Source organism: Mobula birostris, chromosome 24 (assembly GCF_030028105.1).
Source record: "Mobula birostris isolate sMobBir1 chromosome 24, sMobBir1.hap1, whole genome shotgun sequence".
Taxonomy (NCBI): Eukaryota; Metazoa; Chordata; class Chondrichthyes; order Myliobatiformes; family Myliobatidae; genus Mobula; species Mobula birostris.
This window is the reverse complement of record NC_092393.1, coordinates 55,998,711-56,011,145: the sequence shown is the minus strand read 5'-3', so window position 1 is coordinate 56,011,145 and position 12,435 is coordinate 55,998,711. Positions and strand designations below refer to the sequence as shown.

Here is a 12,435-nt window from a genome sequence, read left to right as displayed (position 1 = left end):
TAGAACATAAGGGGCCATAATATCAGAGTAATGGGTAGACAAGTTAGAAGTGAAAGAAGAGGAATCCCTCTTTTTAAAGACTAGTGAATCTTTGGAAGCCTCTTCCTTGTAGGGCTGCAGAGATGTGGTCTTTGCCAGTTGTAGTTTTGAATGCAGATGACTGGACATGAGAAAAGTCAGGAGATAGAGAAATTGTATGAAATAATCAGCCACGGTATTGTTGAAAAGCAAAGAAGACTCAATGGTCTGTATGGCTTTACTTTATTTCTCGTATTCTTATGTTCAGAACAAGTCTTGCATTTCATTGAGAGGTGGGGTCAATTTATTTAGTTGGGGGAAATGTGTTCCTTTTCAATGTGTAAGTAACTTCCTATAAATAAGTTAATACTAAGAATATTTGTTTTGCTGGTGAGACTAGCCAGCCTGGATTTTGCAAAGGGCAGCCAATCTGACAATTGCTCTTGCTTATTGTCTCTCAAATCTATTAAGTACTTGGGGGAGCAGTTTAGGTGTCTCACTTTCAAAGCTGATTTATTATCTGGCTGTGTGAGTTGTGTAACCTATTAATCTCCTCGACAAATCAGATTGAAAAATTATTCAGCTTGTGTAGAATCTGAAAGGAGAAGTGTTGAGATGGTTTAATTTGATTCTAAAATAATTAGAGGCTGTGAAATAGAGATTGGGTAAAGAGATGATATATTTAAAAAAAACAGAGGTAATTTTCTTTTATCAATTAAAGGCTAAAGAATTGAAACTTAAAAGAATTACTTCAAATTGCCACACTGGTTGGTGGTCTCCTTATGAGTTGCCATAATGAGATACTCTCATGTCTAATTTTGGTAAGTTTGGTGTGGTTGTCCATCATGTTCAACGTTCACAGGAAACCTGTACAGGAGAGTTTTTATAGTGGAAAAGCCGTCGCACTGAGGCAGTTCCACTCTCTCGACTTCAGAAGTCTAGGTCTAGAGGTACGAATAAACAAGGGGTCTTCTGTGGTTGCAATGGATGACTATGATTTCTGTGCCTTGTTGTGGCCTTCGCTCTGCTCAGAATGTTGCAATACTGTCTTCCTGGCCATTGGATCTCACTGAAGGTCTTTTCCGCCCAATCCACCAGGGCTGACTTGGAGCCACAGGTGAGAGATCAGTGTCCACTGGGGACCAAAGGCGAGTGAGCTGCCCTGGAAAGGACACAAGAAGCCCCTTCACTAGAGTTGCTACTCATACCTGGACACACCTCCCTCCCCTCCTCCCACCAAAAAAAAACATCTCTTGGTGAATTTAGTGTTAATGCATTTGTAAAATATGGGAAACTCACACTAATTTGTTTCGAAACCAAGTCTTTTTCTGGCATCTTGATGTATGTGATTAGTATATTAATTGGAGCATTTTCATTGTGCCAGTAATGTGACCAGATTAGTGAAGCTTCATGGGATGTAGTCAAGTTGAGCAAGTGAGAAATAGCATAGCTGATGCAGTGCAGAAAACAGAAATTAGTGTTTCTCCCCCAATCAGTGAGCGATTAGGTAAGGTTGATGTTCAAAAACACCTGAGACTCCTTGTATAAAAATTACCAAAAGTTAAAATGTAGATGCAGCAAGTGCTTAGGAGAGCAAGTGGTATGCTGGCCTTCATCACAAACAGTTCCTGCATGTGACTGTCCATCTTATGGAAGTTTGAATTCATAATTCACTACCCTAAAATTTGAGATACAGAATAAAGTTCACTCTTGTGGAATTTGTGGGAAATAAATTTGACAAAATAGTTGTTTCTATACTAATTTTGTACTAATTTCCTTACCTTTTTAAATTTTTAGTCACTCAATAGTATGGGCCTCCTTTGTGATGTCCGCACTAGTCCAAAAACGTGAGCAGGGATCTCAAGAGTGCAGCGCTGCTACACTCTTTATCTGCAAGGCATTTTTCTGACATGCTGTATTGTAGGGAATCACAGGAGCCAAAGCCAACACCTTAAAGAAATCCATTGACCTTTATTCCACTTCCACTTTAACCCATTACAACCCCCCACCCCCGAATTCCTGCTATGCCAACACTTTCCCCATGGACTCAGATCCTTGACCCCCATCCCCTTACCTAATAAGAGGCTGCGGAGCGCCTAGAGGGAGATGGAGATAGATTAAGTGAGTTGGTTAAGTGTTTGCCTCAGCTGTTAAATAATGAGACAGTCACTTCACCACTGGTAGAATTTCTCAGTGTGAAAGGAAAAATATCCTATAGGATAGGATTCAATGGGAAAAGGAGGTTCCCATTGCTGAAAACTATGACATTGATGGTTTTCTTGGAATGCAACCCCTCCATGGTGCAGGGGTCACCTTACTAGGATTTGAGTCAGAGGTAAAGATGTATTGATGTAATTATTAAGTACATTGGTGACATTGCACCTGGATCAATGTGAATAGTTTTGTCACATTTTCCAAAAAAAAGCATACTTTCCATTGAGGAAACACAAGATTGGCTCCAGGATGGAAGATTCTCCATAGAAGGAGAGGCTAAGCAGAGTTGGCCATTGCCCTTCTCAGATGAGGAATTTCTCTCTCAGAAACCCATGAATCTTTGAAGTTCTGTAACCCAAATGACTGGGCACTGAGTCATGTGGTGTATTCAAAGCCAAGGTACATATTTTTATACTATAGAGGAATCGAAAGCTATTGGCAGAGATGTGAAGTTCATGCTAAACAGCAGATCAACCATGGTCTTCACAGTGGTGGAGCAGACTTGAGGTTGTCTTTGGGCTGCTCCCTATTTCTTCTTCACTTGGAAGGTGTGATGTGTGTTTGCATGGCTGTGTCTACGATTTTCATCGTAATTTTGCACTAAGCAAGATTTGTACTGCTGCCAGTTAAGCCCTGGCTCATTCATAGTCTAGTCTTTCACCAAGATGAAAGTAGCTTGTGGCCAGTAGCATGGGGAATTTTTATCCAAAAATAATAAATCTTGCTAATGTAAAAACTACTGGTGGAAAGAAAAGGCTGTTTTGAGTTTTGTCTGAGGGAAGGAGAAAATGTGCAGAGAATAACCAGAACATGTACTTTGTAAACAGTGTTTTACTTAATTTTTTTGCATTTTATATTTTCCATCTTTTTGGTCTCTGTGCAGAACTTGGAACCACCTCAGATTCTTCCAAGAGGCTAAAATGAGTTACAATGTAACCTGAAAAGTCCAGTGCCCTGATTTGTACAGCAGGTGTACTCTAAGTGGTTTCCTTTTGTTGATGTCAGCCAAAAGTTGGAGGCAAATAGATGGAATGCAAATCACACAGAAATTACCATGAGAATCTGAATTTAAGTTAAGCCATAATTTAAAACAAATGATTCTCTGATACGAAGTTAATTTTTGTTTTAAGTTTCTCATTGTATTAAAAACCATTCCCTCATTAATGCAGAAATTATGAAAATTCATCAGTATTGTTAGAACTGAAATTTTGGTCTTGAAGATTAGCTTTATTTGTCACTTAAACATCAAAACATACAGTGAAATGCTTAGGTTACGTCAAGGATGTGCTGTGCAGCCCGCAAATGTCACAGTTTATGGTGCCAACATAACATGTCTACAACTTACCATCCCTAACTTGTGTATCTTTGAAATGTGGGTGGAAATCGGAGGAAACCCACACAGTCATGGGGAGAACGTATAACCTCCATACAGACGGCATCGGGACTTAAACCCCAATCTTACAGGTGACTGTGCAAAAGGTTATGCTAACCACTACACTACCATGTTTACCTTTTTAACCCCCCCCCCTTTTTTTTTCCAGAGTTTGAACTGGATATTTGTTTCAGAAAACAGCTTGCTGCACAGACTAAATGTGAAAGCTTTAAGTACAGTACTACAATCCCAAAAGTGAAACTTATTTAATTTGAAATTGTTCTTTAGAATAACTCGGCAGTTTTAAACAGAGACAGAAAAGTTTATTATCCTTCAAATTAAAGCTATTTAAAACACACTGTTAAAACAATGAATCAAAAGTACCTGAAAGGCCATCTGTTTATGAGCTGCAGAGATTTGCAACAATTGCCAAAGATTTTTCTCGTTTTATTGCCAATGGGTAGTACTGAAAAATTCCCTCATTCCTGTGGTCAGTCAGCCAGGAACACTGTCCCAGCCAGGTTGCTAATATAAACAGCATTTTGTCAGTAATAGGCTCTTGCCAATCAGTTACTTGGAACATAACGCGGTACAGAACTTAGATCAAAGGTGTAAGGATTGGCATGATGTTGTATTTTGAAATGGTACTCTTAAATCTGAGAAGTTCTTTTTGGCCTTGGCCTTGATGATTGGTGGAAGCAAGAATCAGCAGTCCAGAATTACTATTGCTTTCAGAATGACCCTGTTTAGTCTATAAATGTTTTCTCATGCAGCTGCTGTATTAATTAGATTATGGGTTAGACTGAAGAAGGGTTTCTATTTGGCAGACGTTTTGTTTTCTCTTCTGTCTCTGTTCTCTTGCACTTTACCAGGGCCTCTGCTGTAAAATCCCAAGATCTGCAATCAGCATTGTTTTAGAATAACCCCACAAGTATTTAACTCAAAACATTGTTTAAAATTTACCAGTTTTATCACCCATGCTGTCACTCCTCAGGATGGGGATTTGAGGCTAGGAGAGTTGTTGTTGGGAGAATTACTTTTCTGTCACTAGAAGAGGAAAAATATGCTTGTGCAGTGCTTTTTGCAACCTCAGGATCCAGAAGCAAATTGTGGCCAGTGATGTGCTTTTGAAGCACGTCCCATTTCTCCAGTTTCTGCATTTCCCATTCGCCATCTAAACTACACAGAAAGCAAGGGGCGTATAACTTACTTTAATATATTGACATTATTTTTGTGAGCTGTCCAGCACAATCCTTGATAATTTTAACACGAACAGCAGATTTCACTATATTTCAATGTACCTGTGACAAATTAAGCTAATCTTAAAAAAACCTAAACTGGATCTTAGAACCTTATTTCTTCTGTAGTCACAAAATAGTTTTATCCTGTCCTGTGTAAATCCATTGTGGTGCTACATTTGCTGTTTAAGGAGAAAGACACATATCTTCTCATAGTATTCCAGAAAATACTGAGATGTGAAATGTGCGTAGAATCATTCCTGCCAATGTCTGTAAAGAGTTTTTACGTTCTGTCCGTGACTGAGTGGGTTTCCTCCGGGTGCTCCAGTTTCCTCCCACATTCCAAAGATGTACGGTTAAAGTTGATGAGTTGTGGGCATGCTATGTTGATGCTGTAAGTGTGGCGACATTTGCGGGCTGCTCAGCACAGTTCTCACTGATTTGCTTTGACACAAATGACGCTTTTCACTTATGTTTCAATGTACATATGACAAATAAATCTAATGTTTATAATAGTTATGAAGGATGTTATAGGTGTAAACGTAGACAAAAAAGCAGAAATAAATATGAAATGTCGAGCAGCAGGACATGCCAAGCTGCCAAAGCTATATTAAAGAAGTTAGAAAAAATTGGGCACAGATGGATCATCTGGCCTCTTACATAGAAAAACAAGTTTCATGAAGTTGTAAATTCAAATTTAATTCCAGAAGACTGCAGCACCCCTAGGCAGAATATGTGGTGTGTTCTTCAAGTTTGTTTGTTTATTTAGAGATACAGTGCAGAACTGGCCCTTCCGGGACTTTGTACCACACTACCCAGCAATCCCTGACAACCCTGATTAACCCTAACCTAATCATGGGACAATTTACAAGGACCAGTTGGCCCCCTTGATATGTCTTTGGACTGTTGGAGGAAACCGGAGGACCTGAGACAAACCCATGCGTTGCACAGGCAGAACGTACAGAGACGCCTTACAGGGGATGCCGGGATTGAACTCAACTCTGACACTCCTGAGTTGTATTAGCATCACGCTAATCACTACACTACTGTGGCACATTTGGTCAGGACAGGAAATCACAGGTCAGAGTGCAATGACAAATTGAAGTGGTGGACAACAGTAAGCCAGGTCATCCCTGCAGGATGAATGTAGACACTCCGTAAGGTAATCTCCCAGCCTGCATATCTTTTCTCCTAAGCAAAGGAGACCACATTGCAAATGTCAAATGCAGTGTACCAGGGTGGAAGAAGTGTAAATGAGATGCTGCTTCTCAGGGAAGGACTGTTTGTGTCCCTGAGCTGTGGGAAAGGAAGAACCAAAAGGACAAGTATTACAGCTCCTATGGTTTCATGGGGAAGTGCTTAAGAAGTGGGGTGGTTTGTGGGACAGAAAAGCAGACCAAGCAATCATGAAGGCAATAGTCCCTTCAAAAGGGGAGGAGAGGAGGAGAAGATGATGCCATTTACAGCTTATTCCCTGGGCCACACTTGAACTGTGCCATTTTTCCTGTTCCTCCGTTGCTCTTCTAGCCTCTCTGCAATTAAACGGTAACTTATTTTCTTTCTTTTTAAGTTCTGGTGAAGTTAACCCAAGATTAACACTATTTTTTTTTCTTTCGTAGATACTGTCTACCTGCTGTTTCCAGCATTTTCTGTTTTTAGTTTGACAATTTTTTTCACCCTATCTGGGCCTCTCCCAACTTTATGCACTCCTAATTTGTATCTCCCCTCAGCCTTCTCTGTAAAGGAAAATTAGGGCAGCCAACAAGACTGCTGTCTCACTGCTGAAAGACTTGGGTTCATTCCTGGCCTGTTTTCTCTGTAGTGTTTGTATATTTTCCATGACTGCATGGATTCCTCCAGGTGCTCTTGCTTCCTCCCACATCCCAGACTCATGGATTGGTATGGTAATTGCCCAGTGTAAGTTGGCCCTTGTTTGTAGATAAATGGTAGAAATAAGAGGGAAATTGATGGGAATATGGGGAAAATAAGATCTGTCCTGAATGACTTACCCTATATCTTGGGACTCAGTTCTAAACTCAGAATCAGGTTTAATATTGCTGACATATATTGTGAAATTTGTTTTGCAGCAGCAGTACAGAGCAATACATTAAAAAAAAATAAATTGCAATAACAAATATTTTAAAATTTTAATTAAATAAGTAGTCCAAAAATAGTGAGCAACACACACAAAATAGTGAGGTACTGTTCACGGATTGGTTCATTGTCAACTCCTAGCGAGGAGAAACATCCTCCTTGCAAGTCTCATCAGTTTTCTATGTTTTAATGAAATTTCCTCATATTCTTCCAAACTTCAATAAATACAAGCATAGTTAAACCAATCTCTCTTCATACAGCAGTCCTATCTTCCTAGGTGTAAGTCATTCTTAATCTCCAGCAATTTAAGCACAAATATCTCTTGGAAACAGTTGATGCAAGTTATAGCTTTTGTGGAGGTGAAGAGAATGGATCTGTCTGATTTTGCATGTTTTGATGGTGTGTAACTCACCCTCTGCTATGAATGTTCCATAAGTTGCCAGAACAGTCTTTAGGTTCATTTTAAAGTGCTTTTGTTTTCATCTGTCTTCTGTTTTTCTGTCCAGTCGCCAGAACCACCTGAAAGAACAGCAACAGCAGCAGCAACCCCCTCCAGCTCCTCCAATTCTCCTGCCTGATGAAGCTGAGTGCCTCACCGTGCCTAGATATAAACGAGACTTAGTCCAAAAGCTCAAGATCCTCAGACAAGAGCTGTCACAGCAACAGCCCCAGGCTGGTCACTGTCGCATTGAAGTTTCCAGAGAGGAGATTTTTGAGGTAGAGACTCTCTCCTTTATTTTGTCTTGAAAATTCTAAAACAGTACAGCTGATGGTAAATGGCTTTGGGCCATGATATTATTTGTTTCTGTGAAGGTTTTTGGGAGACTCTATAGTACTGTTTCTAATTGCAATAAAAGAAATGATACTGTTTCCAAACATAGGCTCTTGCCTGACAGCCTGCATAGAGCAGTGTAAAGAGCATTTGTCCCAAGACAAATGCTCTGCATGGTGCCTATATAGAAAGAGTATCTGGCTGGTTGATAACTGGAAATCCTGACTTCATGTGCTGCCTGCCCTCTGCTTTAAACTTTCATGGAATGTATGATCTTTCTTTATTTCCTCATCAGGATATGTCCGTTTATCAGAAGAGGACTATGTTCCAATTTGCAGTGCAGTTTTTAAGTTGTTTTAATCCTTTAAATTGAGTATTTTTGTTCAAAACTAACTTGTCTTAGAATTACATAAATGATCATCACCTTGCCAAGGTTGGAAACGTTTAGAAAATGCATCATAAAGACCAGATTCTGCAGAGGTTGCAAATCCAGAATAACACACACTCATGGGAGCAGACTCAAAAGGTTAGGCAGCATCTATGGAGAGCAATAAACAATCAGCTTCCTCAGATCTTGGCCCAAAACCTGTTTCTTTGCCTCCATAGATGCTGCCTGACTTGCTGATTCCTCCAGCATTTTGTGTGTGTTACACTTCTTAATTGAGTCTTTTTATACATCAGTTCCTTTTCTTTCAAGTTGGCTCCCAAAGAAGAATTGTCTATATAGTTCAACTATGTATAGTTGAAATAACAATGAACTGAACTTGAACTAGTACTTGCACTTCTGCTTCAAGGTATACTTATTTGCCTGGACAAATTTGAAGGTGAGTGGTTGCAGAAGAATATTGATTAAAATTGTCTCTGTATTCTGTGTGTTCAATTTTATTGGTGGTAGTACAGTTGTGACGGCCAAGAGTCCTAAGTGACAGACTGCTTTTTGCTGTTAGGAAAAGCTACCAATATGCTTCATTCTTTCTTATAGGCCCCTTCCTCCTCATACAGGTTGCCTGGAGCATTTAGTAGCTCAGGAATACAGAATGGGTTACATCTTTTTAAGACTACCTGCACCACAAGTACATAAAATAGAACAGGCTTCTTAGGATTTATGTTCGTTGACTGAATGCAGTTGATTGCCTATATCAGGGGTTCCCAACCTTTTTTGCACCGCGGACCGGTTTAATATTGACGATATTCTTGTGGACAGGCCGACCGGGGTGGGGGGGGGGAGGTGGGGGGTGTTCAAGTAGGGTTGCCAACTTTCTCACTCCCAAATAAGGGACAAAAGTAGCAGTCAAATATGGGTCACTTGTGTTTACCCTGAGAAAGACTACCATGACCATGAAGCCTTGCATGGGCACCTGTGTGCGCATGCGTGACGTGCGCATACATGATGTGTGCATGCGTGTACATGCCGATTTTTTTTTTTCCCTCTACAAATCGGTTTTGGCTTAATCTGTTAAATGAAACTACACTGTACATAAATTATTTCTACTTTATGTAGGCTGTGTATTTATCATATAATTCCTGCTTATATGTTAGTGTTATTTTTGTTTTTATGTGTTATTTGCTGTGAATTGGTAGGTTATTTCAAGTTCAACAGTAGCTTACTCATATCGCCAAATCATATTGTTTCCTTGCGGCCCGGTTGTTGGGGACCACTGGCCTATATATTCATGTGGATAGACAATGTTTGTGAGTTGGAAGAGAAGGTGCTGATTATTATTTGACATTGGATTTTATATCTTTTAACTGGGCTTAGAGTTAAGCTGTAATTAATGGACCAATAAATGTTTTGTTCTAGGAGTCTTACAGGCAAGTAATGAAAATGAGACCAAAAGACTTATGGAAACGGCTAATGGTGAAATTCCGTGGTGAAGAAGGATTAGATTACGGAGGTGTTGCTCGGTAAGTGACTCCCAGAAAATAAAGCATGTTGGATATTTTTCTGTTGTCAGTCCCACCTCCAGAAGGTTGAGTTGGTGTTCCCTTTGGAAGTGAAGGTGAACGGACAGCTTTCACGGTTCAGCACAGACCTGTAAGATGTATAATAGTAGAAGGTGACCTTGCTTGCAGCACTCTCTCCTTCTGGTTAAACTGATTTATCCACTGTTCACCAATCCAGGGATCCAGTTGGATAATTTTAGGCATGTTATTTGCTGCTTCCCTTTGGGAAATGTTGATATTACTGCTCCCATGAGTATTATGTGATTATAAATTATTGAGACTCTACATAAGGCCTGTGGTCTGCATCCTGAATGCAAAGTATTTCTTTCCATTTGACCTAGTTCCTCTCTTGTGGCAACATGTCTTGTGATTAGTTCAGATGTTTCCTTGCGGATACCAAACCTTTATTGCTCAAAGATTGACAACCTAAAATGTAACAGTGGGATTTGACAACCCCCAAAATAAACTTTCTAGTCGTCAGTTTACAACAATGTCAGTGCTGATTGAAAGTGCTGGGACCAATGAGATTTTTCATCTTCCAGTGCTCCAGTGATAAAGTGAAATTTGTAAGCAATTCCTTCATCTCCAGATAATCTAAATTTGGCATTAATAGATTAAATATAATTGAATTGACTTTATTTCTTACATCCTTCACATACATGAGGAGTAAAAATCCTTTCATTACGTCTCCATCTAAATGTACAATGTGCAATCATAGTAATTTATAATAAGTAGAACAGCTAATGTAATATATAGAGTACACTCAAATCAGTGTGAATTCATCAGTCTGGTGGCCTGGTGGAAGAAGCTGTCCTGGAGCCTGTTGGTCCTGGCTTTTATGCTGCAGTACCGCTTCCCGGATGGTAGCAGCTGGAATAGATTGTGGTTGGGATGGCTTGGGCCCCCAATAATCCTATGGGCCCTTTTTACACATCTGTCCTTGTAAATGTCCTGAATCATGGGAAGTTCGCAACTACAGATGCGCTGGGCTGTCTGCACCACTCTCTGCAGAATCCTGAGATTAAGGGAGGTACAGTTCCCATACCAGACAGTGATGCAGTAGAAAGTTATTAGGATTTGGGGGCCCATACCAAACTTCCTCAACCGTCTGAGGTGAAAGAGGCGCTGTTGTGCCTTTTTCACCACGCAGCTGGTGTGTACAGACCACGTGACGTCCTCGGTGATGTGGATGCTAAGGAACTTGAAGCTATTTACCCTCTCAACCCCAGGTCCATTGATGTCAATAGGGGTTAGCCCATTTCCATTCCTCCTGTAATCCGCAACTAGCTCTTTTATTTTTGTGACATTGAGGAGGAGGTTTTTTTCTTGACACCACTGTGTCAGGGAGATGACTTCTTCCCTGTAGGCCACCTCGTTATTCTTTGAGATGAGGTCCAGCACATTGACCCAGCAAGGAGTAATCCAGTCACAAACGAGAAAATCTGCAGATGCTGTATGTTGCAAGGAGTGATCCAGTCTTGGAGCTATTTTTAGATGCTGCAGATGGAGTTGGGAGATTTTAAGCCATCTAGCTCTGCCTCAGCTTATGGAACAGAGGCATTGTTTGAACTTTGTAAATGGTAGGAGAGGTAAAGAAAGAGAAAGTAAGGTTACTCACAAGAGAAAATCAGCAGATGCTGGAAATCCAAGCAAAACACACTGAATGCTGGAGGAACTCAGCAGGCCAGGCAGCATCTATGAAAAAGAGTCATGTTGAAGGGTCTTGGCCGGAAATGTTGACTGTACTCTTTTCCATAGATGCTGCCTGGCCTGCTGAGTTCATCCAGCATTTTGTGTGTGTTGTAAGTAAGATTACTGTATCTTTTTTCGATATTCTGAAGTGTGGAAAATTACATTAGTTCTGTGATTGACCTGAGAGCTCCCTGTTATTAGAGACTTTATAGTTCAAAAGTGGATTAGTATGGTTGTTTTTCATTTTTTCCTAAAGCAACACTCTAGATGTTTGATGGTCTAATTATTCAATTAAGCTAACTGTAAGCACTCTAGATTATATTCAGAGAAACATAATATGCAAGAAAAACAAATCAATTGCTGGGTGGTGATGTGGGTGTAAATGCATATGATATGTAGAATATACAAGGCAAACAAAATTTCTGATGGTTCAGATTTTTCATTTGACCGTTAGACCGTTAGACATAAGGCAGAATTAGGCCTTTCGGCCTATCGAGTCTGCTCTGCCATTCCATCTCGACTGATTTATTATCCCTCTCAACCCCATTCTCTTGTCTTCTCCTCATAATCTTTGACACCCTTACTTATTAAGAACTTATCAATCTCCGCCTTAAATATACCCAATGACTCTGCCTCCACAGTCATCTGTGGCAATGAATTCCACAGATTCACCACCCTCTGACTAAAGAAATTCTTCGTTTTGTCTTTTCTGAAGTGATGTCTTTTTCTGAGCTGTGATCCTTGATTATTTGAAATCATATCTAAATGGTCCTGCATTTTTATGGTCTGAATGTCAAATAACTAAAGATTTTTTTCAAAATCAACATAGGATTAGGGTGAGTAGGTAAGGGAATTTGTGTATCATTTAAGTTTTTGTTTATAATCTAGTTGATGCTTTCTTGCATAGAAACCCACAATGTTTTGTGAATTTACTAAAGATGCTAGCAGGTTTTGCTATAAAGTGGACACATCTAAAATGAATAGTTCTCTGCATTTAAGTGAGGAAAACTTACTTGATGGCAGCTTGTTCAGTAACATCTTCAACTGAAGCACAGCTATGAATAAATTTTAGCATTTGCATTTATATGCAA

General features: G+C 39.8%; 1 protein-coding gene across 1 annotated transcript in view; it reads left to right on the top strand.

The window, feature by feature from the left end:
• smurf2 (SMAD specific E3 ubiquitin protein ligase 2) overlaps positions 1-12,435 on the top strand; it is a 225,278-nt gene that overhangs the window by 188,972 nt on the left and 23,871 nt on the right. Inside the window, exons 11-12 of the mRNA XM_072242689.1 lie at positions 7,443-7,653; positions 9,510-9,613. Of these exons, the coding sequence (XP_072098790.1) occupies positions 7,443-7,653; positions 9,510-9,613 (315 nt within the window). The remainder of the gene's footprint in view (positions 1-7,442; positions 7,654-9,509; positions 9,614-12,435) is intronic.